The sequence below is a fragment of the Daphnia magna genome, linkage group LG1, assembly GCF_020631705.1.
Source record: "Daphnia magna isolate NIES linkage group LG1, ASM2063170v1.1, whole genome shotgun sequence".
In the NCBI taxonomy this organism is placed as follows: domain Eukaryota; kingdom Metazoa; phylum Arthropoda; class Branchiopoda; order Diplostraca; family Daphniidae; genus Daphnia; species Daphnia magna.
Window position 1 is genome coordinate 1,719,745 of NC_059182.1, and position 26,180 is coordinate 1,745,924.

At 39.0% G+C, this 26,180-nt stretch overlaps 4 protein-coding genes and 1 long non-coding RNA gene across 13 annotated transcripts; 3 read left to right on the forward strand and 2 right to left on the reverse strand.

Moving 5' to 3' along the window:
* The first annotated feature begins 2,042 nt into the window (after window positions 1-2,042).
* On the forward strand, window positions 2,043-8,231 carry LOC116917230 (ATP-dependent translocase ABCB1). The gene is given in 15 exon segments (XM_032922660.2): window positions 2,043-2,281; window positions 3,083-3,255; window positions 3,369-3,557; window positions 3,559-3,693; window positions 3,695-3,885; window positions 3,947-3,994; window positions 4,070-4,163; window positions 4,166-4,198; window positions 4,427-4,527; window positions 4,590-4,648; window positions 4,651-4,693; window positions 4,759-4,978; window positions 4,981-5,958; window positions 6,029-8,041; window positions 8,043-8,231. Coding segments are annotated over 13 exon segments (4,086 nt in total). The 5' UTR covers window positions 2,043-2,281; window positions 3,083-3,255; window positions 3,369-3,476; the 3' UTR covers window positions 8,133-8,231.
* A 69-nt stretch (window positions 8,232-8,300) lies between these two features.
* LOC116917305 (ran-binding protein 10) lies at window positions 8,301-10,818 on the reverse strand. 5 transcript variants are annotated; one of them, XM_032922778.2, is made up of 9 exons: window positions 10,662-10,818; window positions 10,453-10,602; window positions 10,285-10,396; window positions 9,762-10,208; window positions 9,575-9,687; window positions 9,202-9,507; window positions 8,943-9,136; window positions 8,675-8,873; window positions 8,301-8,587 (listed from the first exon to the last, which is right to left on the reverse strand). In XM_032922778.2, the coding sequence occupies exons 2-9, from the start codon at window positions 10,598-10,600 to the stop codon at window positions 8,484-8,486; spliced, it is 1,623 nt and encodes a 540-aa protein (XP_032778669.2). In that variant the 5' UTR covers window positions 10,601-10,602; window positions 10,662-10,818; the 3' UTR covers window positions 8,301-8,483. The 5 variants fall into 5 exon arrangements, with proteins under 5 accessions (XP_032778669.2, XP_045029935.1, XP_032778653.2 ...); XM_045174000.1 differs by having other exon boundaries at window positions 8,943-9,139; window positions 9,202-9,345; window positions 10,662-10,817; XM_032922762.2 differs by having other exon boundaries at window positions 8,943-9,139; window positions 10,662-10,816.
* Window positions 10,819-11,387: 569 nt separating this feature from the next.
* Window positions 11,388-15,630, forward strand: LOC116917270 (DNA topoisomerase 3-beta-1). The gene is made up of 22 exons (XM_032922700.2): window positions 11,388-11,630; window positions 11,763-11,851; window positions 11,916-11,969; window positions 12,031-12,396; window positions 12,450-12,489; window positions 12,550-12,573; window positions 12,637-12,820; window positions 12,886-12,977; window positions 13,032-13,081; window positions 13,145-13,271; window positions 13,350-13,408; window positions 13,474-13,551; window positions 13,624-13,806; window positions 13,868-13,957; window positions 14,024-14,143; window positions 14,213-14,263; window positions 14,360-14,528; window positions 14,596-14,611; window positions 14,693-14,899; window positions 14,980-15,135; window positions 15,194-15,299; window positions 15,367-15,630. The coding sequence occupies exons 1-22, from the start codon at window positions 11,534-11,536 to the stop codon at window positions 15,574-15,576; spliced, it is 2,568 nt and encodes an 855-aa protein (XP_032778591.2). The 5' UTR covers window positions 11,388-11,533; the 3' UTR covers window positions 15,577-15,630.
* A 2,988-nt stretch (window positions 15,631-18,618) lies between these two features.
* On the reverse strand, window positions 18,619-23,471 carry LOC116917417. Of its 5 annotated transcripts, none has more exons than XR_006646884.1 (9): window positions 23,128-23,471; window positions 21,673-23,066; window positions 21,116-21,419; window positions 20,687-21,057; window positions 19,860-20,034; window positions 19,632-19,750; window positions 19,465-19,575; window positions 19,282-19,376; window positions 18,619-19,214 (listed from the first exon to the last, which is right to left on the reverse strand). It is a non-coding gene; the product is annotated as an uncharacterized LOC116917417 (long non-coding RNA). The 5 variants fall into 5 exon arrangements; XR_006646885.1 differs by lacking the exon at window positions 23,128-23,471 and adding an exon at window positions 20,557-20,599 and having other exon boundaries at window positions 21,673-22,019; XR_006646886.1 differs by lacking the exons at window positions 20,687-21,057; window positions 21,116-21,419; window positions 23,128-23,471 and having other exon boundaries at window positions 21,673-21,691.
* Window positions 23,472-23,719: 248 nt separating this feature from the next.
* Window positions 23,720-25,943, forward strand: LOC116917402 (STAM-binding protein). Its single transcript, XM_032922860.2, has 9 exons — window positions 23,720-24,187; window positions 24,253-24,351; window positions 24,418-24,586; window positions 24,641-24,897; window positions 24,971-25,139; window positions 25,196-25,333; window positions 25,405-25,517; window positions 25,579-25,681; window positions 25,739-25,943. Exons 1-9 carry the CDS (start codon window positions 24,093-24,095, stop codon window positions 25,802-25,804), a joined length of 1,209 nt encoding a protein of 402 aa, XP_032778751.1. The 5' UTR covers window positions 23,720-24,092; the 3' UTR covers window positions 25,805-25,943.
* The last annotated feature ends 237 nt before the right edge of the window (window positions 25,944-26,180 follow it).

Here is a 26,180-nt window from a genome sequence, read left to right on the forward strand (position 1 = left end):
GCTCCCAGGATGCTGGTGCTGCAGCGACAAGTATCGACACACATAAGTTAAATAGATAACGGTTCTTAACGATGAATCGGTAACGTGTTGGGCTCGGCCCCGCGTTCAATGGGTAGGTATTTGGGCGAATGGGTAGGTCTTATCGGCAAAAATATTGGAAACGGTGGGTAACGGTTCTTGGAACTTTGTGCCCACTCTACCCGGGATTCACGTGGGTAACACAATTTCGAAACCGGTTTCAAAACCCGGTTATAGACCAGTTTCAGATGCTGCGTTGCAAAATTTAAAAAAATCCAGGGGGGTTTCGATTGCAGGGGGAGATAGGAAAAAAGGGGGTTTTTGATTTATTTACCCTAGTAATACTTTTCCAATTCAGGAAATGTTCTAGAATACTACACTTTAAGACATTCTGCGTCTTCTCCAGTCTTTATAAATAATTAATCATCCCTAGTTTATCCATGAAAATTAATTCAAGTAAAAGGCTAGGTAGTAATACTTTTCCAATTCAGGAAATGTTCTAGAATACTACACTTTAAGACATTCTGCGTCTTCTCCAGTCTTTATAAATAATTAATCATCCCTAGTTTATCCATGAAAATTAATTCAAGTAAAAGGCTAGGGATGCTGTTTAGTATTTTTTGCGTTTTTAGTGTCAAGAAAATATGTAAACATGGGTGATTCAAATGTGGATATGGGGATAATGGATAAACTAGGGATGATTAATTATTTATAAAGACTGGAGAAGACGCAGAATGTCTTAAAGTGTAGTATTCTAGAACATTTCCTGAATTGGAAAAGTATTACTAGGGTAAATAAATCAAAAACCCCCTTTTTTCCTATCTCCCCATGCAATCGAAACCCTCCTGGATTTCTTTAAATTTTGCAACGCAGCATCCGAAAATGGTCTATACCGATTTTTTCCGTGATTACCCGATTTTCCCCCGAAATCTAGCATTGCGCTTTCAATTTCCGCAACAAGATATCACTCATCCAGCAGGAAACAAACTTTTGCTATCCTCCCTTTTTGTAAAATTTGTCACCACCTAAGCCGCCATTTTCCAAGATGATGGTGGGTATACCCGGTTTACCCATCAAAACCGGCCCAGCCTACCCATCCTGGCAAATAGGTTACCCGGTTCGTCCACGGGTTACTATTTTTGGCGACGATCCGTGGGTAACCCGGGTGTTCGAGAACCGGGGCCGAGCTCTACTAGTGAGAGGTGAGAGCAGAGTAATGGCAGAGTAATAGAATACTGGTGTAGCCACGGCCATGTTAACTCCCCCTCTCGGATTTTTTCCCAAAAGTTGTTGCCAATTTCGCGTATCGATTGTGAGAAAATGAGGCAAGATATCGATTTAAGTGTCCCATAACCGTAACGCCACCTATGAATTGAGTTTTAAGGGTTGTTAAGAAATCTCTTCATGCTCTTACTTTTTTCACACTAATTAATTAAGCCACTTTTTGTTTACTTTCTGAAGTACAGACGACGAAAATGAGCGAAAACGTAATACATCACAAGTTCACAACACAGCCGCTGTGGCGCTTTCGTTATGGGACAGAAAGACTTTCAGGCCAAAAAGGCAATGGGAGGGCCCGCCATAAGCGTGGCTACACCAGTATTCTATTACTCGGGTGACGCGAACGCGCATAGGGGCGGGCTTATTGACATCTTTTTTGTTACCTTTCCCAAATCGCGCAACGTAGCAACACTGAAGGAATTTCTCGTCTGCTACCTACGACTGAAATGTGCGAGCCCTACGAGCTGCCAGGCCGGGAAAAGTGAACATATTCTAACAGTTTTTAAAATTTCCTGTTGTTTGTTTAAGTGTTGTGGAATTATAGTGTTTCTGTTGAAGAATGTCACTCTCCAGTTACGCTAATGAAATATCAAGTGAATGGGGTATTGCATAACGGCAATCAGAGTTTAACATTTTAAACTAATCTAAATAACGTGCTTTTGCTTCACTTGATAGTTCATTAGCGTAACTGGAGATTGACATTCTTCAAGAGAAACGCTATAATTCCACAACACTTAAACAAACAAGAAATTTTAAAAACTGTTGAAAAATGTTCACTTTTCCCGGCCTCGCAGAGCTCACACATTTTAATCTTGGCAAACGATAGGTTCCTTGGGTTGCGCGATCTGGAAAGGGAACCAAAAGATGTCGGTGAGCCCTATATAAAAAATAGATGGACCTGAGGCTCCCAACGTAGAAGTGTCTAGTTTGATTCAAAATCAAGAACAAGTAGAGCAGATTCATCAGTAGCTAGCAACAAAAGGTGATTTACAAACATTAAACAGCAGTCAGTTTTAAACTTATGCAATAGCGCAAACTAGACAATTTTGAGGCCATCTAATGGAATTCAGATGGGTCCAAAGTTCTACTACCCACATGTCCTTCATGGAATGTTGGCAAAAATCTGTTATGAACCTTGCAATAACTGAACTCATTGGTGCAATGGTGCTCTTACATCAAAAATATGTTTCGGTTTGTCTAGAATTGAACTGTTATCAAGTTCGTTCTATGAGACAATCTGATACATGGCAACTAAATATTGCTTGCCTATTGCTAATGTTATGGAGGCTTTAGTGGGCGATTTGAAAGATTCTGTGCCAAAACAAAACAAGTTATTGCTTTGTTTTGGTTTTAGAAATTTCGTAATCGAATGCTTTCCCCAGGAATACCAAAATAGGTACTTAAGCAAGGTGTTTCGTATGGTCAAAGGTCGATAGAATGGCGTAAAAGAGCTCGTTAATATTTGTTCAGACTGGATAACGATTTATTGCATTTTTCACCAAGATTAGCATTGCACCATTCAACGTGAGTTCAAAATGGCAAGAAAAAGAAATCTCAAGTTTGTCCCAAAGTTAACAGGTTTACTCGCTAGCCGAGGTTAAGTTTTACTGTGTTTGCATCTCAATCAGTTAAACTGGAAAATCCAACCTGTTAAAAGATTTTTGAATTAATGTTGAAAATGCATAAAATGGGTCTGCATAAGTTATGGAGATTGATTGTCTGGCTATTGCGCCAGCGCACTTTTTAATCTCTACCTCACCGCATAACTTACTGATTTCGTCAGGAAACTCGCCAGGGTTCCCTTCGGCGCGACGGTTACTGGCTTATCTGTTCACAAACATTAGTCCTATAAAAACTGTTGGATGGCAACAAAACAAATTTATTCCAAGACTAAAGTGGGCCCGAGTGACCAACATCAGCCAGTCTGCGAAGAGGTGGGCAACCGTCAAACGGCAGGTAATTCCATTGACAAACATTTGATGTACATCACTTTTCTTATACTGCTGAACACGACATTTTGTAATCCTTGGCATTTCTCGAATCCAATTAAATGGATATGCTGAAAATAGCCTTACACATTTGTCTGTGTGGTTACGTTGCTATTGGTAACATTACGTACGTCAGACAACCCTCTATAGGACAACCGTTTTCGTGACAGGTTACAAGAAGACTTGAATATGGCGCCGAAATTGGATCTCGACGATTTAAAAGGTCAACTCAATGAGGCTTACATCGCTGACGATGATTTTGCAAAAAAGAAAAGAAGAAGACACGTCTAGCAGCTCAATTTCCAGCATTCCTGACAATAAAGAAGATGGCAAGAAAAAGAAAGAAAAACCACCACCGCCTGAAAATCCACCTGTCCCTTTTTTCGACTTGTTCCGTTACGCTTCGCCCTACCGATTTTGTGCTGTTAGTCTTTGGCACTTTAGGGGCCATCGGTACGGGTATTTGTTTCCCCATTATGTTGATTCTCTTTGGGGATATCACAAATGCTTTCGTCGGCGGAGGTTTAGACCAGGAAACGATTAATGAAATCAACTGCAACATTTCCAACGATCCCAACTACACTTATCCGTACCCTCTGTAAGACAAATTTACATCTAAATTTCTGTTTGATGACTTATTGATTCGTTTTTTTTTAAAGAGGTCCGACGTGCAATCTTTCTGATCCAACCAATTCATACGCAAATTCGTAAGTTATTTTACTAATCAAAATTTATGTTATTCTAAACCAGGTTTTACATGATGTTTAAAAAATTTGCAACAGGCCGGAGGGACAAGCGATTCAAGACGAATTCACCAAGTTCGGGATCTACGTGGCAGTTATCGGAGCCGCACTTTTTGTGCTAGGCTTCAATTTTTGATTACGGCGCTTAATTTTACGGCCGAGAATCAGGTAAACATACGCAAGAGATGACTTGCTTAACCGGTGGTTATATAAGAGATAACATTATCTAATCTAGCTGTTTCACAGCCTTGCAGTTGTTCGGTATTTCAACATCTGAACAGCCAGCCAATTGATAATGTAGTCTATAAATAATTGTATAACCTTGTTTGGTAAATGAGCAAAGTCATAGCTGCTCTATGACTAATTTTTATTTTATGTTTTTATTGTGGTATCAAGGTCTATCGGATTAGGAGTAGGTTCTTACAGGCTGTCCTTCGCCAGGATGTTGGCTGGTTTGACACCAAATCATCGAATGATTTTGCTAGTCGCATTACAGAGTATGTCAGTCGTTTAAATTTTATCGTGTACCAACCTATTAATTTCTTTTCATGTGTTGCAGAGATTTAAACAAGATCCAAGATGGCATAGGAGAGAAGATTGGCATGTTCACATTTTCCATGCGAGTTTCATCGCATCAATTATTAACGCATTCATCCACGGATGGTAATCGTTGTCTTAACAATCACCCAGTAAGCGTAAAACTAATGGCGAATTGTCAATTATTTTAGGCAATTGACTTTGGTCATGTTAGTTTCCACACCAGTCCTGGCTATTTCTATGGGTATTTTAGCCAAAGTCCAGGCATCTTTGACAGAAAATGAACTAAAAGCTTATGCCGAAGCGGGTGGTGTGGCAGAAGAGGTTTTCAGTTCCATTCGGACAGTCATGGCATTTGGCGGACAAAGCAAAGAAATTGATCGTTTTCAAAAAAATTTAGCATTCGCAAAAGGAAGGCCGGCATCAAACGTGGCATGGCAACAGGGATCGGTGCTGGCCTTGTTTGGGGAATTATCTACGCTAGTTATGCTCTTGCCTTCTGGTACGGCATTTCGCTTATCCTGGCGGCTTGCGATGGAAACTCTTATTCTTCTTCCGATCTGCTCATCGTTTTCTTCAGCGTTCTCATTGGTGCCATGCAAATTGGACAAGCAGCTCCTTACATAGAAGCCTTTTCAGTCGCCAGGGGCGCCGCAGCCACCATCTTTAGCATTATTGATCGAATTCCGCCTATCGATAGCTTTTCCGATAAGGGATTAGTTCCAGACGGGGTTGATGGCAAAATAGCTTTCCGAAACGTCCATTTCAATTATCCATCACGTCCCGATGTCAAGATTCTTCAAGGTATCAGTTTCGATGTCATTCCCGGACAAACTGTCGCTTTGGTAGGCACTTCCGGATGTGGTAAATCCACTTGCGTTCAACTTCTTCAAAGATTCTACGACCCAATCGAAGGATCAGTGAGTATCGATGGCAATGAATTGAGGGATCTACACTTGGGTTGGCTGAGAGAGCAAATGGGTGTGGTCGGCCAGGAGCCCGTTCTCTTTGGAACATCAATCGGCGAAAACATTTGCTACGGCCGAGATGGCGTTTCGCAAGAAGAGATGGAACGCGCAGCCAAAGAGGCTAACGCCCATGATTTTATCCAAAGACTACCTCGCAAATACGACACACTCGTAGGAGAGCGAGGAGCGCAATTAAGTGGTGGCCAGAAACAGCGTATCGCTATTGCCCGTGCTCTCGTCCGTCAACCCAAAATCCTTCTGCTGGACGAAGCCACTTCCGCACTGGATACGCAGAGTGAATCAGTCGTGCAAAAAGCTTTAGATAAGGCCAGGCAAGGACGTACCACCATCATCGTTGCTCACAGGCTCACAACCATTCGCAATGCCGATCGCATTATCGTTATCAAAGATGGCGTTATTCAGGTAAGAAAACATGACAATAAAAAATTGGTTACTCAAGAATTAACAACAAATATCTGAATCGCAATTGTAGGAAGATGGGACGCACGATAAACTTATGGCCAAACGTGGAATCTATTACCAACTAGTTGTATCTCAGCAGGGTGGCGAACAAGACAGCAAAAGAAGCTCTTTCGATGACAATTCAGAATCAGAAGATGACGAAGTGAATACCGCAAAAGCTAAATCTTGGATTCCGGACGAAAAGGAAGAAGCCATGGACGCAATCAGTTTGGCCGGAAGCCATCCACTCGGAAGAAATAACTCTATTCGAAGTGCCCGACTATCTGTTGCCAGTTCAGCAGTGTCCGCTCAATCAGAAGACATTGACGTTAGTTTGATGGAAATTATGAGGATGAACAGGAAAGAATGGCCTTACATCACTTTAGGCGTCATCGGGTCAGCAATTGTTGGCCTCAGCACACCAGTTTACGCAATCCTCTTCAGCGAAGTTCTTGGAGTCTTAACACCCGGTGGATCTGCCGAAGAACAAGCATACAAAAGAGAACGAGGCAACTTTTACTCGCTCATGTTCTTGATTCTTGGCATCGTTGCCGGATTCGCAGCTTTTGCCCAGTCTTTCTCATTCAGCGTTGCCGGAGAATCCTTGACATCCAGGCTGCGCGGATTAACTTTCGAAGCCATTTTGAAGCAGGAAGTTGGTTGGTTCGATCGGAAAACGAACAGTGTCGGAGCACTTTGCGCCCGCTTGTCTGGTGATGCTGCCAGCGTCCAGGGCGCCACTGGGTCTCGAATTGGTGTACTGTTCCAGGCGCTTACCACCATGGTCGCCTCGGTTATTCTGGCTCTCTATTTCCAATGGAAACTTGGATTGGTTGCCTTATGTTTCGTTCCACTTCTTCTCATTTCAACCTACTTCCAAGCCAAAATCATCATGGGTCAATCCGCTCTGGAACGCGATGGACTACAAAAATCCGCCAAAGTGGCAATGGAAGCGATTGCCAATATTCGCACTGTAGCAAGTCTTGGAAAGGAAAGACAATTCCACACCATCTACATGGATTCTTTACGAGAACCTCATCGACAAGCTCTTAAAAAGTCCTGGGTCCGTGGGGCGATTTTTGGATTCGCTAGCGCCATACCAATGTTCGCTTATTCCGTAACGATGTATTACGGAGGATGGCTTATCGTCAACGAATGCCTCGATTTTACCAGCGTCTTCAAGGTCAGCGAATCTCTTCTGTTTGGAACACAAATGATTGGGCAGGCAGTTGCATTCGCTCCCAATTATAACAAAGCCAAAGTAGCTGCCAACAGGATATTTGCTCTACTAAAACGCATTCCACTTATCGATGCCTCTTCTCCCGGCGGTTCCATCATTCAAAACGTTGAAGGCAATGTCGATTTCGACCAGGTACGTTTCCGATATCCAACGCGTAAAGATGCTGAAGTTCTTCAAGGATTGACTATGGCCGTGCGAGCTGGCCAGACGGTCGCCCTTGTGGGCCACAGTGGTTGCGGAAAGTCGACTTGCATTCAATTACTGGAACGCTTTTACGATCCAGATAGCGGTCAAGTACAATTGGATGGCAAAGATATTAATCCAATCAACATATCCTCGTTGCGTTCACAAATGGGCATCGTATCCCAGGAGCCTATCCTCTTCAACTTGACTATTGGTCAAAACATTGCCTATGGTGACAATAGCCGCGTCATTCCAATGGATGAAATCATAGAAGCCGCAAGAAAAGCCAACATTCATACATTTATCCAATCTTTGCCAAACGGCTACGAAACGATGGTCGGTGAACGAGGAACACAGCTTTCTGGTGGACAGAAACAACGTGTGGCCATTGCTAGAGCATTGATAAGAAATCCAAAAATCCTGCTGCTGGACGAAGCAACTTCGGCGTTGGATTCCGAGAGTGAACATGTCGTCCAGATGGCTTTGGACGCCGCTAGAGAGGGCCGTACATGCATCACAATCGCACATCGGCTGAGCACAATTCAAAATGCAGATAACATCATTGTGATTAATCAAGGGACGATAAAAGAGCAAGGGACACATGAAGAACTCATTCAGCTAAGGGGGTCTTTACTTTGAGCTTTGTTCTGTCCAGGGCATTGTATTGAAACCTGTTAGCTCGTCAGCGAATATGGAAGAAATAGCCTTTTAGAATTTCCGTGCTGCAACCGTGACATTTCTCCGATTTGCAATGCTTGCTGTGTGATTTACCAATATGACTTATTACTAATGTATAAAGTATAAAAATTAATATTTTGGTCTTTTGAACAAAATTTGGCTTAAGATGTTCTAGGTACTGCAGCGACAAGTAACGACACAATGAAGTTAAATATTTAATGGTTCATAACGGTGACGTGTACAATTTAATTCTACACTGGCACTGTTGCAACGTAAGAGGAGATTTCACGACAAATTGCCTATACAGGTACAAATATCACTGGCAGACAGAAAAAAAGGTAGTTACGTCCAAAACAAGAATTAAGGTCAATTGTTATGAAATAATTTAGAAATAAAGGTCTGACGTGCGAATGCAGGTACGTTTTGTCATTAGTTCGCTTGAAAATTTTGTAGGTTTTTCACGTGTTGTGTTTGGCAGACATGGCACCACTAGAGACGAGAAACAATATCAAAAAATTGTGTCTGAGATCTTCTAAAACGGTTGATTGATGTTTGCGAATGCGGACGCTCCGATACCGTTCTGGGCCATTATTAGTAGTAGTTCTCTTACATATCCGATAATCAAATGCAAAGCTGATTTTTTGGGCAACTGATTCGCTTCCAAAATGGCGGAGTTGATTGCATCACCCAACACTTCTCGCTGTGTCGTGTCGAAAAGTTCACTCAAGGGACCTTCTAACGGGCGATTAGTGTGCGAAATTAAACTGAAGGCTTTCTAGAAACATATAGAGAACGTTCACTAATTTCTAAGAAACAAAAACATTGACTACTAATATTTACTTACAGCAAGTATGTCGTTATTGGTTTCATTCACTCCATACTGTTTCTCGAGTGTGGATTTCTGAATTAGCAACTCTCTTCCTAATTGAATTATCCTCATAACAGTTCTGCGATTCAAACCCTCATCAGTTACGTGGCGTCGTGTCCTGGAAATATTACCTTGGGAAGCAAACGCGTTGCTGGGACCGGGACCATCAGCTTCTACGATGACATACAACGTAAGACACTAACGCATAAATTTATTTTCGGGGAAAACTTTTTACCCATTTCATGATAATCATCTTCGGCTGAATCCGTCACGGTGTCCAAATGGGAATCACGTGAAGAGGTTTCCTTCATTTCCACATCATTTTCCGCTTCATGTTGCAATGCAAACAAAGAGGCAGTTGCGGCTTCCAATGATACAGCTGAAAAAGATTTATTATTCAAAGTGCCAATCAATTCAATGAAATGGTGCACTTTCAGTAAAAAGAATAAATTCGAGTGAGAGTCCAGTAACGTCGGGTAGCATGCTAAGGTGGTGTTAATTGCTTCTTCCATTCTTCCACTTGAAACAAGATCTTGGATTCCTTTCGATGGAGGTGAGGATATTAAATGTTCATTATACAATCAGGTTTTTGAGAATAGTTTACTTACGTTGTCTGCTTTTGATCGATAGTAATTCCTTGTCCAATTCTTGGCCAGTACATCGCGCAAATGATTCAGCCGTAGAATAGTATCCTTGGTGCATTAAATATGAAGAAACCAAGCTACATAGAAGGATGAACAGATAGTTACGACATCAATCAGGCTGCTGTTGCATCCATGCGTAGTAATGATATACCTGTGAAACACGGCTGGCAACCGACTGTGCTCATTTTTTATAGGAAAATCAATAATTGAGGAGGCAACTTTTTTCTTGAGTTCCTTTATGTCGTTTTTGATGTTATATAGGAAGCGTGACTGCCCGAAATTTGCCTCTACAACTTCACCCTTGCTTTGGAGACCAACTGTAGGGTACAACGCTAAAACTGGAGACACGTCAAAAAGAGTGCCGGAAAAGGCTTCACCAAGATTTTTTCCATTTTTTGTGTAAAAGATTTGGCGAGCAACTAGGTTAACGCCGCAACCGATAGTATCATTGGTAGTAAATGGTGGTCCATAGGCTCTACCCACTTCTGATCCCCAAAATTTTCCACCGCTGTTACCAAGGTAGCCAAAAGAATTCTTTTGCATTCCAGGAAGCACACTTAAATTCATTTTTTTAGTTCCAATGCCAATGGCAATGCTCCTGGAACACGAACAGAAAGTTATAAATTAAAGATTACAATGGTTGAGTAGAACATGTACATAGGTAAGTGTTATACCCTTTTATTCCTTTATCAATAACTTTGACTTCAAAATAGTAGAGACCACAAGCAAGAGGTATAGGGTGATCACTTCTCACACATGAAGTGTCTTTTACTGAAAGTGAATACCCTATAGTAAGATAAAATATTTAGTTTATCTCTCAGCATTAATATAGAAAGGCATACCTTTATAATGGGCTCTCAATTGCATGTGAGAGAGTTTAATGAAGTTGTCTTTATCTTTACAGCTCCACGAGGTAGGCAGTGGCGTTTTCTTTGCATCAACAGTAGAATAGAGCACTTGAAGGTAACTGTCCATAGACGTGGCAGCCATTTCTAAAATAGAAGTAAGCACTGGAAATAGCGCCTTGAAATGTAAAAGCTCAATTGCTTACAGTTTCTACTGCAGAGAACGGTTTTAAGAGAAAAGCAAAAAACACTTAGACCACTGAAAAAGAAGATCTAACCAATTCGAAAATCGTAATGTAAAGTCAAAAAAGCTTCGGAGGCGATGTTGCCATTTTATACATGTTAAAACCAACTTGAGAGCTCGCCTTGGCTGGCTCCTGGCTGGCTCGCCTCGCCTCGCCTGTCGCCTGCTCGCCGGTAAGTCGCGTGGTCGCGTCACGCGTCTGTTCGCGTTGGGGATTAGTGATTTTAGTTCAAGAACCTGACTAGAGGTTACAGAGATTTTTGATAACCCTGTGGATGTTTAAATCATTGCAAGGATTTGCACGGACACACTAGTTACATAAACTAGAATTTTAAAGCACAAATTCACAGAAGCCATCTTTTTAGCGGAAGATGAGTGTTCATGATACAATATATATAACTTTGTAAGATGTTCTTCAACGGAATTCACTAAACCAGTTTCGGTTCCAGCTCATCTATTGGATGCAAGAGCGATGCTGATAAGAGGCTATTTGTCGGTTTTGCAGCGAGGTGTCTTGGCTTATTAAATGCCCCAGAAATTTTCATCCCATGTGTCTCTTCGAATTCCTGTCTGAGCTTGATCCCGTTTAAACAACAATAACTATTCACAGTTTCATGCCAGACACCAGTAGCCCACGACATTCTAATTTTGCTATGACATCGTTTATTCGACAACGCTGAAGATGGACGCTAATGTGCGAAAAGCTATTCCGCGCATCGTTGACGTCCAAACTTAACGTGTGAGGCGGCTGCTGACTGTTGTCTGCTGTGGATTCTGATTCGAATCGAAGACTATATCCGAATTTGACGTGAAGTAGAAGGTTTATTTTAGGAAATGTTAAAAAGCACTGTATTTATGGTGGCTGAAAAGCCAAGTCTTGCAGCAAGCTTAGCAAAAATTTTAAGTAACAATAGTTGTCACTCAAGAAAAGGTATGATCTCTTGCTTGAATCACTTTGGCATTTATTAAACTGTTACATAGAAGACAGAGTCATAGAAGGGAAGTCCCCTCTATGACTCAGCTAGAAGGTATTGGTCTGTAATTTAAATTCATGCTGTTTAAGGTTTCAATGGAGCATGTTCCATCCATGAGTGGAATGGATCGTTCAAAGGCCAGAGTGCATTCTTTAAAATGACATCAGTTTGTGGACATGTAACTAATTTTAATGTTTGTATTCAAATTTTGTCTAATTGTCATAGCAATTGGTGTTTTACAGGTTATGTCATTAGATTTCACTGGTCGTTATAACAACTGGGATAGTGTTGATCCTGTAAGTAGAGTTACATCACTGCATGGTTACCTGTGATATTGACATTATTATGTTTTTTCAGGTTGAGTTGTTCACATGTCCAACAGAAAAGAAGGAGGCAACCCCTAAATTAAAAATGCCTGCATTTTTGTCTCAAGAAGCCAAAGGTTCAAATTATTTAGTTCTTTGGCTAGATTGTGACAAAGAAGGAGAAAATATATGCTTTGAAGTCATAAATGAAGTTGAACCTGTAATGGCTAGATCCCATAGAAGGGAGCAATTCATACTTCGTGCAAAATTTTCTGCAATCACCGAAAAAGACATCAAGGCTGCAATGAATTGTTTAGTTTCTCCAAATGAAAATGAATCTAAGAGTGTTGATGCTAGGCAAGAAATAGATTTGAGAATTGGATGTGCATTTACAAGATTTCAAACAAGGTTTTTTCAGGTATGTAGTACTTCTTTACCATAATACTCTTTTATTATTTACTATTTCATTAGGGCAAGTATGGCAATTTGGATTCTACGCTCATTTCTTATGGTATACAGATTTGAACATAATACAGCCTAGTAGCCTATCTTATTTCATATCTAATTTCAGGTCCATGTCAAACACCCACATTAGGTAGAGGAAACTTTTGTTTTCAATTTTGTCTTCGATCTCATTAACGAGTAAGTTTGGTAATAGGATTCTGCGTTGAGAGGCATGACACCATCAAAACTTTTCAACCGGAGCCATTCTGGCTCATTCAGGTGTCTGTTCAAGCTACGGAGTTCCGTAAACTTGTTCTCGAATGGGAACGAGTTCGCCTATTTGATCGCGAAGTTGCATCGACCTTCCATCAAAAGATAAAAGACTGCAAACAAGCCAAGTACAATTTCTCAAATCGCACCGTTTTCCGTTCTAGAGAAAAATATTACTGTTACTTTTTTCTAGAGTTACGGGCATCTCTCAGAAAGAAAAGGTGAAGCAACGTCCACAGGCTCTTAACACGGTTGAATTAATGAGGGTTGCTAGCTCCGGTTTAGGTATCTATTTTTAGTTCGTACTTAAGCAAAACTTGCTTGAATGCACTTTTTTAGGTATGAGTCCTCATAGCGCGATGATCATAGCAGAACGATTGTACACTCAAGTGTGTTTCATAAATCAAACAGACAATAATTTATTCGTTTACTCATATATAGTTTTATTTTAGGGCTATATCTCTTATCCTCGAACGGAAACAACGCACTACCCGGAAAACTTCGACATCATTGGGGTTTTGAAACAATTTCGGCAGAGCCCTGATTTTGGTGCCGATGTTCGAGATGTTCTTTCTCAGGGTAAACCATCATTATCACATTTGCTAGGTTGATAGTCTACTAATTCTTTTTGGCATAAACATTCATCCTGATTCGTAGGATCTATCCATCCTCGAAAAGGCCAAGATGTTGGAGACCATCCACCGATCACGCCAATGGTAATGTTTGGTTTCTGTCATTATGCAATTGTCGTCCTAAAACTATTTTACTTTATGGTTTTTAGACTTTGGCGTCTAGAGAAGCGTTTGACCACGATTCGTGGCGTCTCTACGATTACATAGTTCGCCATTTTATTGGAACGGTAAGTTTTCACCTTTAGGATACACTCTCTAAAATAATCCATAACTGAAACCCACCTATTATTGACTTTTAGGTTTCCCCGGACTGTAAATACTTGGTTACTCGAATAGATTTTGATGTGGGCCACGAGTCATTTTCTGTTAGTGGTAAAAAATTGCTAGACGCTGGTTTTACCCGAACTATGCATTGGCAGGCGCTCAGCCCAGATGAGCACATGCCTGATCTAAAACTTAACCAAATGATTCCTATAAACGAAGTATGTATTACGCAAGACATTTTCCACCAGAAACTTTTCTTAACATGATTCTTGTCACAAGGTAAAATTAATCGAGCGCTTGACTTCCCCACCAGATTATTTAACGGAATCTGAACTGATTACCCTGATGGAAAAACATGGCATTGGAACTGTACTAGTTATTACTATTGAGTTTTGTTTTAAAATCTTTTTGAGTTTCAACAAATTCACTTCACAGGATGCATCGATTCCAGTTCATATTAATAACATTTCCCAGAGAAACTATGTTACTGTTGGTAGCGGGAGAAAGTTAATTCCTACAGCCCTTGGAATATCGTTAGTCCATGGGTACCGACGCGTATGTATTAAATTTGTTTTGTTTGTAGAGACATGAATATTTCTAACATGTTCAAATATTTCTAATTAGATTGATCCGCAACTGGTTCTACCGACTATGCGCTCAGCTGTGGAAGAACAAGTAAGTGTTGATTTTTTGGCTTCTCAATCGGCAATTTTCAAGAAAGCGTTCTAACTCTTTTTAAATACAACTATAAATATTTTTTCTTTGGGATAGTTGAACTTGATTGCAAAAGGAAGAGGAAATTATGATGAAATCCTTCATCATGCCTTAGAAATTTTCCGCCTGAAATTTATATACTTTGTTCAGCACATCGAAAGTATGGATCATCTTTTCGAGGATACATTTTCGACGTTATCGCAGAGTGGCCGAAATTTTAGTCGATGTGAGACAAATTTTAATTGTTTTATGTGGGTTTAGACAGTTACAAGTTTTACTATTTGTTTTATTAGGTGGAGCATGTAGAAGGTAGGACGCAGCATTTTATTTAATGTTACTAGTCTTAATTTGTACCTGCGTGGACCTCTTCTGTAATTCCGTTATGTTTAGATTTATGAAACTTGTGGCTTCGAAACCAGCTCGGCTTCACTGTCCGAACTGCGATGCCACATATTCTTTGCCAGCTGGTGGAAGTTTCAAATTATTCAACGAGCTGAAATGTCCACTCGACGATTTCGAATTGTTGCTTTGGGTTGGGGGACCTAACGGTAAAGGATATCCGTTTTGCCCCTATTGCTACGTTTACCCACCTTTTAGGTATGTGGTTCTTCATAAAGCCATAACCAGTAGTATTAGTAAATATAACAGATAATAAGTAACCCTTACACGATTATCAGGGAAATGAAGAAAGGCAGTGGGTGTAATCAATGCACGCATCCATCTTGTGCTTACGGACTAAATGCTACTGGAGTTGCTTCGTGCGGCGAATGTCCCAATGGCATTCTTGTTCTCGATCCTACCTCTGGACCCAAGTGGCAATTGGCGTGTAACCAGTAAGGTTTTGTTTGCACTTTTTGGTATAGATGCCATTTCATTATTTTTGTTTTGTAGATGTCAAGTGGTAATCAAAATTTGCGAAGATGCAAACAAGCTTAGCGTTGCCAATTCCACATGCCCCGAGTGTGATGCCCGACAAATGATTGTTGAATACCGGCCGGTAAAATCTTATCTTTAGATCAACACTAATTCGCTTTATCTCATGAAATTCTATTCGATGGTTTTAGGAAAAAACTAAGTTAGCCAATGGACTGACAAAAATAAAGGACGCTTGTATTTTTTGCTCACCCGAACTGTCTGACCTAGTCGAGAAGCGTTACGCGTCTCATGCTAAAAGCAAAAGGGGGGGTCGTGGTAGAGGACGAGGCCGTGGACGTGGCCGTGGTCGGGCGAAACCTAAGGATAAGATGGCGCAGCTTGCTGCGTATTTTGTATAGACACCATACTTGGTACGAAAGAGCTGAATAAAACGAAAGGAATATCTCCCGAAATGCGGCTTACCTGCCTCAATCAAGCGTCTGTCAGGCAGAAACTTGTTTATCTCATTTCTGTATTAACATGAGTTAAACTGCGGGCAGACAATGTATCTAACAGCATTGCATTACTTCTTCTTCAGGTAATTGATATCGACAACAGAAACTAAAACAAGCCGGATTCCTAAATTTTAAGTATAACATTTGTTTTAAAAATCGTTTATATATTTTTCCATCGTTTTCACTTACCGTCCATTTGAAATCTGCTATGTGAACTCTTGTGTTCAAGTAATTTAATCTCGCGTTTTTTAATGATAGCTCCAACCGCACAACTAATAGCAACAGCTACGTAATAAGCTTATCCAGATTGGTCTAAAACAAAAAGCATGCAAATGCCATTATGCATCTGCTAGATAGATCCAGAAGTGCCAGGAAGATTTACACTTTTTCTGAGCATTTGGGCCACCATTCTGACGAAAGGATGCCTTGCACTAAAATTGCAATATGAAACCACAGTAGTAGCGGCTTTTACGTTTGAAAATTAAAAACTTATGAATCAGTTGATATTGCCTGCTCTGTGACGGGAATCTTCAAAGCAGCCAGGATTTACTCGTCCTCGTTTAATTGATGTTAGTTAAGCACTCTTCTTGTGCACACGAAGGTTGTGTGCGACTCGCGTGATAGAAATTGTGTCATATCGGGGTTGTTTCGATGGAAACGGTCCTGTAGAACATCGCATTTTATTTTATTTTAATTTTTAGATGTATCTTTGAGAAATCTGGACGCAATTGAAACAGATTTTAAGGTTAGTTTCAAATCACAAGGTTGTCAGAAAAGAAAGAACCTGTAAGACACTAGGGTTGATTTCAATAGTAGTATAGATTTACATATCAGTATTTGAATGGATAAAAACGTTTTTGGTGCAGTGAAGTTGTGTTTGAGAAGTAAGTAAAGGCTGTGGCATGTCTAAAACTGAACTACAGGTAACAAAGGTTCTATATTAGGTCTCAGTATGTAACTGTAAATGAATGTGTATAGTAAGATTTGAATTTCTTCTCGAGAAAGCATTTTTTTTTATGAATTGGGCAGTGAATTATTGAGTCTTCAACTTTCAACAAACGGAATTGGATTAACAGATGATGGTGTGATCAAGGTGCATTGCATTGTGATGGTGTAAAGATCTTCAGGAAGGTGATAAAGCATTGACTAAACTAGTTTTTTTCAATAATGATTCTTCTGATTTTTGTTTCTTTTGGTTTTCTCAATTGATTTCACAGGATCTTAATCAACATTCTATGCAGAAAACCTCTTATGTGAAATCAGTTTTGAATGACTATGTTTTTGATGATGATATGTCTGCAACAAAGAACTAAGCAAACCACCAAGTTGAACAGTTCAGACATCATTGGTATGTAGAATTAACTATATTTAAATGTTGTACCTAGAATTATGATGTATTGTAAAACTTGTTGCAAGTTAAATTCCCTCTGTACGATCCTTACTAAATAGTTTTCTGTTGCAATATTATGTAATAAATTACTGGTGACTACTTGAAAACTGATTACGTCCTACAAAACGAAAAAAAAACTAGTTAGAACTGGGGTTTTGTTCTACAATTTCTAAATATTTGTAGCTCAGTTGCTATGTTGAAGCAAGATTTTTTATTTCTAGCTGCAAGGTTTCTATGTTATTTTTTTACTGAAGGAAAAATTTATAATTTTAGAAATTATGCTTTAGAATATCGTGGATATCTGGTAACAAAGAACGGTTGTCGCATGGTTACAATGTACAAGTTTCAAAAGACCGCCATATTGCCAAAACATCTAGTGGTGGACTCGGGAACCATTGCATTCACTCCATCATTCCCTCAGTCGTTTGCGTGACTCCGTGGAGTACTTGGTCGCCATGATGGTTGGTTCGTTGCCTAGTTTTAACCTGGTGAACCCGAGGATTGTTAAGTATACCGTACTGTTATAATTATCTTTCTACTTTGTATCATTATAAATTTTACAGTCGACACACTTAGAAAGGTTTATGCAGTATTTTAGGGCTAACACTTTTATTGGAAGGACTCGCCAGCATACTACGTTGGGGTCAAGCTGCCTGGTAATTCAATATCACTGTAAACTATTTTCCAAAAGCATGGTTTGCTTTCCATTTCATTTCTAGTTTTTTGTTTGTTTTTAGATTATGTGTGTTGGCATGATAGTGACATCAGTTGATGGAGGAAAAGAAACCTTTTGCAATATGTTCAGAGATTTGTTCATACCATTCTATCATTATCATCTTTCTAAGTTATATTGTTACGCATAGTTCATTTTTTCTCAAACAAAAGGTGAAAGTAGAATTTTGGCTGAGAATTTGGTTCAAAGAATAAGGCAACTTACGACATCATTGCTTTCTTAGCAATATGGCCTGTTTTTTTTAATCTAAGATGTGTTTTAAGATTGTTTTTTTTAATTATCTGATATTTAAGATTTATTTTAAAAATAGAAAAACTTTTTTCAGTGTGTTCAGAGATTATCTAAAATTATTGATTATATGTTAGGTATTGACCATTGAAAGTGTTGAGAGTTTTCACATCTTTATTTCACATCTGCCCTGATGATCCTAACATGCTGTGGTGGTAACAAGATAATCATCATGGATCCAAAACCACCTAGGATATTTATATTGATTGTTAAATAAACAGTGATTGTTGTAACCTATTTTTATTTTGTGAAGTCATTTCATTCTAGTTCAGGTAACTCAAAAAAATATTTGTGCAGAACCAGCAGCAGATTAGTAATGTTGATTAAGAAAGCATTATTTCCATTTTCTTTGTAGCTGAAAACTAGTTCTATTTTCAAAAAGTTAAAGGGAAGTCAGAATTATTTATTTATTAGAAGTATTTTTAGTAAATGTGTTTGGAATAAAAGGGTGCTGGAATTGATAATTCTGCTGTTGCAATTTCAGTAAGTATCTAGTATACGTTTGAAGACCATTAAATAAAAAAGAAATAGAAAATATGACAGGAATTGTTTGTATTGTCCCACCACCTCCCACAATTCCACCACTGTTTACATACAAAATCAAACATACATAACAAAATACAAAAATACATACATACATACATACATACATACATACACACATACACAAATAGTTAACCCGTTGGCTGCCACGCCTTACAACCCTTAGGTTGTGTTACTACTTAACTACGCGTCGCATCTGAAGGATCCACGACCAAGGTGGGACTTGTCCGAAGAAAAGTCCGGGCTGATGCGATGACGGAATCCATTACAGGGAATGCACACCCTCAAGATTCCGCCATCGCATCGAACAAAGAGAAGTCCCTACTGGTGCATTGCCTAAGCGCCTTTCGGCGAAGGCCATTGCAACTGCCCCACCCCACGGGGCAGGACAGTGCGGCCGGTCCCTAAAGCTACAAAAAAAAATGGGAGAAAAGTGGGTGGCAGCCAACGGGTTAACTCACACGAACAAAATAACAAAACAATACTACATTGAATAAGACGCTCCACGATGATGTCCTGCGCCATAGCCGTGGGTTGTTTTGGATCCATACACCTTCCGGGATAACATCTATCGGTATTGGATGCCACCTGAATGGCGAAAAGAAATTTATCAGAATACTGAAATGATTCTTAACGCGAAGTCAATATAGCTTACGTGTTTCACGACGCACGGGAATTAAGACTTCAGCAGTCAGCACATGTTTTGGACGACGATTTTCCATGAAACACGAAAATGAACACTTGGCAATCCTATGATAGAAATTTTAATCATAAAATCAGAATACTAGATAACATGTAAAAAATATACAATAATAAAACAATGAAAAAAAATCAATACCATAAAGAGGTGAGGGTGTTGAAATTTCTGTATGTTTGAAGGTCAAGGGGAGGTCAAGGCAGCATAGAAGAAATGGTTGAGATAGCATTCAAAGATGAAGATTTGAAAGCTCTAAGATTTCAAAATTATTTAACTTGCTGTAATGCCAGATAAATAGATTATCTTACTTAGATTAATGACATGAAGTGCAGATAGCTATGGATAGCGATCAGCTCAGGAGTGAAGTTCGGAAGAAGGATAAGTAGGCAGCTGGTAGATGATTGGTACCATTCAATAGATGAAGATTCTGTAATTGTGAGATGATATCTATTATTAAACTAATTAAGCTAATAAACATACTTAGAATCAGAAGGTGTTGATCAGGTTTTAGTAACCTATGGTCATTAGTGGCTTACTTTTGTTTCAGTATTCTTTTGGCCTTAGTATGAAAACAGTTTTCTCAATATGAAGAATAATGTCCAATGTATCTCGTTCAGTAGTTTGGAAAGGTGATGGCAGGGGAAACTGTTGCATACAAAAAGCAATTTTTTGATGTGATGTCCTTCCAACACACTTCTATCAATGGCGACACTGAACACGAGACAAAATACCGTAGAATTTTAGGTAAACAATTCTTTGAAACGATATAAATTAAGAAACATTGCTAACACAATTTCACACGTTACTTTGTTAACAAGTCGCAATGGAAGACACAACATCGCCATCTAGTTTTTCCAATCCGTAACCCAAATTTGCTAGAGACCCTGTGTCGCCATCTAGCGAAAATTCATTCTAGCAAGGTTTAAAAATAAGCCCGACATTATACTACGAAGTCTGTGTTAATGCTTAACGGCTCTCGGTGTTCGCGAAGTTCCCGATAGCCTTGGAGAAAAATTAATCACACGGTACTATCAAAATTGAACAATGATTTCGCTTAAGTTATTGGTTTTCTCGTCAAACCTACGGAATGCCAAATTACCCCCAAAATTTTCAGCACCCCGTTCGCTTCCGGACATTCCTCCTTCATGCGAAGCTAGGGGGTGAGGGCCCCTAAAGTCCTAAAGCTAAGTCTGGCTTATTTAGTAGGGCTGAAAATATTAACAACATTGATACCAAGAATGCAGGCTACTGGTTCAGCAACTGACAAGGCGAAACCCTACCACATACAAAAAGCAATCTATTTTAAGGATTTCCTTTTCAATACATACACAACCATAGCAATACTGAAAAGATAATAACATACCGTAAATATTTGATGAAAATCCTTTAAAACACTAAACAGGGTAGAAACGTAACAAACCATCAATTTAACTTGTCACTCGTAATATTTATCATAGACAAAGATCAACGCCATCTATTTTCCCTCCTGAAACCCCCCAAAAAATGAATTTTATTTTGAAATCAGTACCATGTCAGTACAGTTCTTATTTTTAAGTGCTTGAACTTTACTAATCTCAAATAGTTAAATTTCAATTTTAAACATAAGAACCTAGAATATCAACTATTGGTTGAAAGACCAGGCACTGAAACATTTGTAGCTGAAACTGTCGTTGCTCGTAGGGTCACCTGTACTGTTGATGGCGAAAAGAAACAGGGAATAATAGCTGCACTACCCTAACGCATGCAAAAAAAAGTATTTGAAATTGTTAGAATAATACAGCTCATTTTTTACTTTTTGAAAATTGTCAGGAAAAATTTATGGAAGTAACCGGAAGTAGCCAATATCTCCGGAAATAGTAATCCCATAATAAAACGAGTAGGATTTTTGTGATCCTTATCGAATTTGAGTTGGAATGACGTGTTTGTAGCCAAAAGTCGGATTTGAACAAAATCGTGATTTTTCATGAACAGTGTTCAGGAACATGTTCAGGAAAATTTGCGATTTTTGACGATTTTGGGGTATTTTGAGCTGATACATGGAATCGACCCCAAATTTGACGAGGATCATGAAAATGTGAATCTTTTTTCTGATATACCTACAAATAAGGAGTTATTTGGCATTTTAAAACCGGAAGTAAAACCGGAAGTTGAAATTCCTTTAATCTAAAAAATGAGCTTTGTTCTGCTTTAAATGGTTAACAAGATTTTGATAGTTGAAAAAGTAAAATGTTGTTAATAAAAATGTTATGCGGTGTTTTATAAGTTCAAAAAGTACAATTTCAGTTCTGACACCTTAATAGACTTGAATCGAAAAATTATACATTTAACACGATTAAACCCGTGACTTACTTGGTATTTACTGAAAACCAGCCACCGAAATATGGCAGTACTTGTCAAAACAATATTTCGGGTTCTACAAGTATCTGGCTGGATGCAGCTAGACTGCGCAAGGCTCTTTCAATGCTTCGTCTGCTCACGAACTGCCGCGCATGCGAGAATGAAAATGCCATAAGGAATTAGTTTTAAACTTTTATAGCCCTCCACTCATCCATGTATTGGTATTCTTCGTGGTTTAACCAACAAGTATCATCAATCAATCCTCCTGAAAAGTGAAGAACACCGCTGGATTTTAAGAATAGAGATTGGATGCCACTGCTAAACGCCACCTGCCAGTTCCAAGCACAGATTCACTTGGCAAAGCAAACGAAAGAGTCCGTTCTTTTAACCGTCATCTGACGCTTCAATGGGGAGTTACTTTTCCGAAATCGCCACGTAACGTTCCATTTAAAAATATACTACCATTTTCTAAGCTGTCAATGTTGGTTTTGTTCATTGGAACAAGACGGGAATAACTGCAGTACGAATGCGGATGTAGTTTGCTTTGTCTCGTAGCAGAGTATTGATATGATCCTTAGGAAACTTCTTTTTTTTCCTGAACTTGATGCGTAAAATTTTGCAGTGTAGTGTGAGAAAGTTTTGAAATGAACTTCTATTAATTAAGGATTTAATAGTGGCGGGTTTTATTAATTTTTGACGCGTCGTGAATCAATAATTTGTCTATATCTGTATGAAGATAGTCATCTAACAATACAAAATTCTGAGCAAATAATTCCTTTTTATAGCAGATATTGTAACGAAATTACACGAATAAAAAAATCGGAACAGTAAAGGCGCTTTACATGACATGAAAGGTCATCGAGTAAAAACGACTTCTTGAATGGCATAAACGAAATTTTCTCAACATAATCTTTACTTCCCAATGAAATTCTTGATGCAACCACGAATGTTTTTGTACCAATTATTAGGACGTTTCTCATTTCGTAAACATTATTATTCGCTAGCGGCATGACCGCTATATACTTACCATAAGTCAAAGGCAAACGAAGCCACAGAGGGAAAGAGATCTAAGACATGCATCTCAGTTTCTACTTATATAGTGGTAGTTGATCACAAGATCTAGAAGGAAAGCATAACTTAGCATACATAATGTTTAGCTCAATAGGGAATGTCCATCAATGTCAACAAGGGAGACACTGACTAATTTTAACAGTAAACTTACTCAGTTATTGGTACTTCCGCAATCGCTCCACAACGTCGGAGCGATCACAAATAGACATTTCTGGCAAAAACTACATTAAATGCCATTTAACTGAGCTACTTTGAACCTAAGAGTCCGAAGCATCTATCCACAGCAATTTCATCTGGATTGTCAGTCCCAGTCACAAAACACTATGCAATGAGGACTGAATATTTTCTGAGATTACACAATTGTTAATTTCTATGCTTATAATCTTTTCTTTTTACCAATGGTTGAAAGAATCAATAGGATGAGGGTCTATAACAATGGCATGTTTGAGCAGTTAAAATGAAGAATGTCTATGTAGTCAGGTGTGTCAATCGAGGTACATTTAAGATCAATCATCTTTTATCAGAGCAAATTTTGTGAATCCCATCCATGCCTATGAAACTTAGAAACAAATTTTCTATCACGACAAACTAACAATGAAAAAGGTTAATCAAATGAAAATATTAATAATTCTGAAAATTTAAAATTCCTTTAATTTCCCCGTAGAAGTGCAATGAGAGATTGTTTTGTCGACTACATTGGAGAAGATGGCGTTTCTAACTGTACGGAAAATTGCGAATTCTGGTGTGACCACGCCCCCAAGGGCCCACTCAACGTTACCAGTACTCACTTTATTATAAAAGACTAATGTTTATGCAAATCATCTTCAAAACTGTAATTTGATGAAGTGAATTTTTGACCAAAAAGAAACAAAAAATTTTTTTTAAATATTACATTGGATTTTAAAAAAATAAAACCAAAACAACATAAAGTTTCGTATTCATTAAAACTCCCAAGTATCGCCATAGGGGGCCAAAGCCTTTATGGGGATGCTCCAGTAGAAAAGGGTAGCTCTAGGGCAGTTCTCATCCTCCGGCTTATTATTATCTAGAGGGTTTGATTTTTGTAAACATGTCAGTGGTCCCGATGTAAAAATAAAAAAAAAAAAAAAGAATATGGCGAACGAGTAACACCTTTGTCGTTGAGCATATTGTTTAAGATTTGCGTTAGAAACTTCACAATATAATCATCACAATACTAAGAATCACAAATCAAAACATCTCCCTAGCGTCCGAAATTCGGCTATGAGTCATCTAGCCGAACAAGTAGCATTTAAGTAAAAGTGATCGTTGGTATCCGATTGGAAACGTACCATAAGCATTGATATTCAGCTCGGTACAGTAGTCCGTTGTGTTTCATCAGAATGGATGTAAGGTCTCAAGATCCATCAACCAGACTCAGAACCTTGACCAACTTTGCCAGCAGCATCAAACTTGAAAGTAGAGTTCCCATCCAAAGGTATTCTATTTATGTTGAAAAATTTTCTGTAAAATTTATACAAAGGAGAAAAAATGATTTCGCAGGTATTTTCGTTCTGGAACAGAGATGTTAAGAATGGCTGACGTTTACTACAAGGAAGGCAGTATTGAAAATGCCTACACTTTGTACTTGAAGTTTCTCACGTAATTTGATCAATTAACTAACATAAACATGAAAATAATGACCAATGTCTGAAATGTTTCTTGAAGGATTTTTGTAGAAAAAATAATTGAACATCCAGAATACCACACATTGTCATCAGCTGAGAGGTCTCAGTTTAGCCCAAAAATTAAGGAGGTCTTCCCAAAAACTGAAACACTGAAGCAAAAATTACTTCACATATTTCAGCAAGAGCATGAGTTGTATGAAGATGAGATGGTTAGCTAATATGCTACTTTTGGTAAATCATAAATAAATTTTATCTGAGTATAGGCCAAGAAAAAACAAGAAGAAATTCTAAGGTTGGAAAAGGAAATGGAGGCGCTACGAATAAAGAAAGAGGATGAAGAACGAAGAAGGCAGTACCAAGTGGAGAAGGACAAATCTATGGTGGACGTTGGGCATCGGCCATCGAATGAAAAATCAGTTCTGGTAAAGCCAGACGGACTAGCCCCCATTTTCTCGGCTAACAACTTGTACCCTAGCAACTGCGTGCCTTCAGTAACCCACGAAACGAAAGCTGCTGCAAAGTACGTGTATGGTTTCCAGTAACTGCCATTTTTTGGTCCAAATAACGCTGGTTTTCCCTCTTTACGATTACAGAGAATTGCCTGGATTTGACCGCAACCTCAAACCGCGAACGATATTTTTAGGTCCATCAGGATTAAGAACCGTAGTTCTCCCCGCTTCAGTTCTGGATGAGTTTGTCTCCTTGGCTAATTCCAATACTAAAAACAACGTCGAAACATGCGGGATTCTTGCGGGAAAATTGGTAATTTTTCGACAGAGATAAACTAAACCCGTTAACAAAACCAGAACTGACTTCAGGAGCAAAATCAGTTTCTTATCACTCATCTGCTGATTCCCAAGCAAAATGGCACATCGGATTCATGCACGACCCAAAACGAGGAGGAGTTGTTTAACGTACAGGATAAACACAACCTTGTGACATTGGGATGGATTCATGTGAGATGTTAATTGTATCCATAATTTGAAGCCACAAAAATTCCCACAACCTTGTTTTGACTACTATTCAGACCCATCCAACGCAAACGGCTTTTCTATCCAGCGTCGACTTGCACACCCATTGCTCATACCAACTGATGATGCCGGAAGCCGTGGCAGTCGTTTGTGCTCCAAAATATAACGAGTGAGAAAAAACGTGATGAGATTTGTTTTGCTTTTTCCAACGTGTGTTTTATTCTATTCAGGACTGGATATTTCACTCTAACCACTAACCATGGTTTGGATTTGATCGCCTCTTGCCGGCAGCAGGGCTTCCACCCACATCCATCCAACCCACCATTGTTTGAGGTATGTTAAAAGGCTTTTTCCGCTTATTATCAATCTCAATTATAATTTACGAAATAGGTCGCTAGTCACATTCAGATTCATCCAACCGCTCCAGTGAGCGTTATCGATTTAAGGAAGATCTAAACAAAAAAGAATAATAAAATATTATGTTATGTTAGAAGCTGTTACTTATTAGATTTAAATATCAACGTTTTTTTACGTGTATAATCTGTATTTTTTCTTCGCAATATATAAGTGACAGACTGCAATCCGTCCACACATACATAGTTTTACAAAACTCGTCATTTCCCATTTTTCACCTGTAGAGTACAGAAAAAAGTGCCCAAAACTAACTTTAAAAAAACGGAAGAGACAATCAAGTGAATGGCTGGAAATTAGCACGCAATATCATGAATGTGAATGTCTAAATAGGCTGACACAGTATTCGGGGGAGACTCTTGAAAAGCTGAAACAACATTCGTGAGTACAGGTCAGAGAATGCATTGGCCGCTATCGAAAA

Bases quoted from the DNA above. Each gene is read 5' to 3' on its own strand.
- LOC116917270 (XM_032922700.2), top strand. From the start codon at position 11,534: ATGTTAAAAAGCACTGTATTTATGGTGGCTGAAAAGCCAAGTCTTGCA. The intron at 11,970-12,030 runs GTAAGTAGAGTT...ATGTTTTTTCAG, and splicing joins ACTGGGATAGTGTTGATCCT to GTTGAGTTGTTCACATGTCC. The intron at 13,807-13,867 runs GTATGTATTACG...TCTTGTCACAAG, and splicing joins AAATGATTCCTATAAACGAA to GTAAAATTAATCGAGCGCTT.
- LOC116917305 (XM_032922762.2), bottom strand. From the start codon at position 10,600: ATGGCTGCCACGTCTATGGACAGTTACCTTCAAGTGCTCTATTCTACT. The intron at 10,209-10,284 runs GTATAACACTTA...TTCGTGTTCCAG, and splicing joins ATTGATAAAGGAATAAAAGG to GAGCATTGCCATTGGCATTG. The intron at 9,688-9,761 runs GTATATCATTAC...CCTTCTATGTAG, and splicing joins TTGCCAGCCGTGTTTCACAG to CTTGGTTTCTTCATATTTAA.
- LOC116917402 (XM_032922860.2), top strand. From the start codon at position 24,093: ATGGATGTAAGGTCTCAAGATCCATCAACCAGACTCAGAACCTTGACC. The intron at 24,188-24,252 runs GTATTCTATTTA...ATGATTTCGCAG, and splicing joins AGTAGAGTTCCCATCCAAAG to GTATTTTCGTTCTGGAACAG. The intron at 25,334-25,404 runs GTGAGATGTTAA...ACTACTATTCAG, and splicing joins TGACATTGGGATGGATTCAT to ACCCATCCAACGCAAACGGC.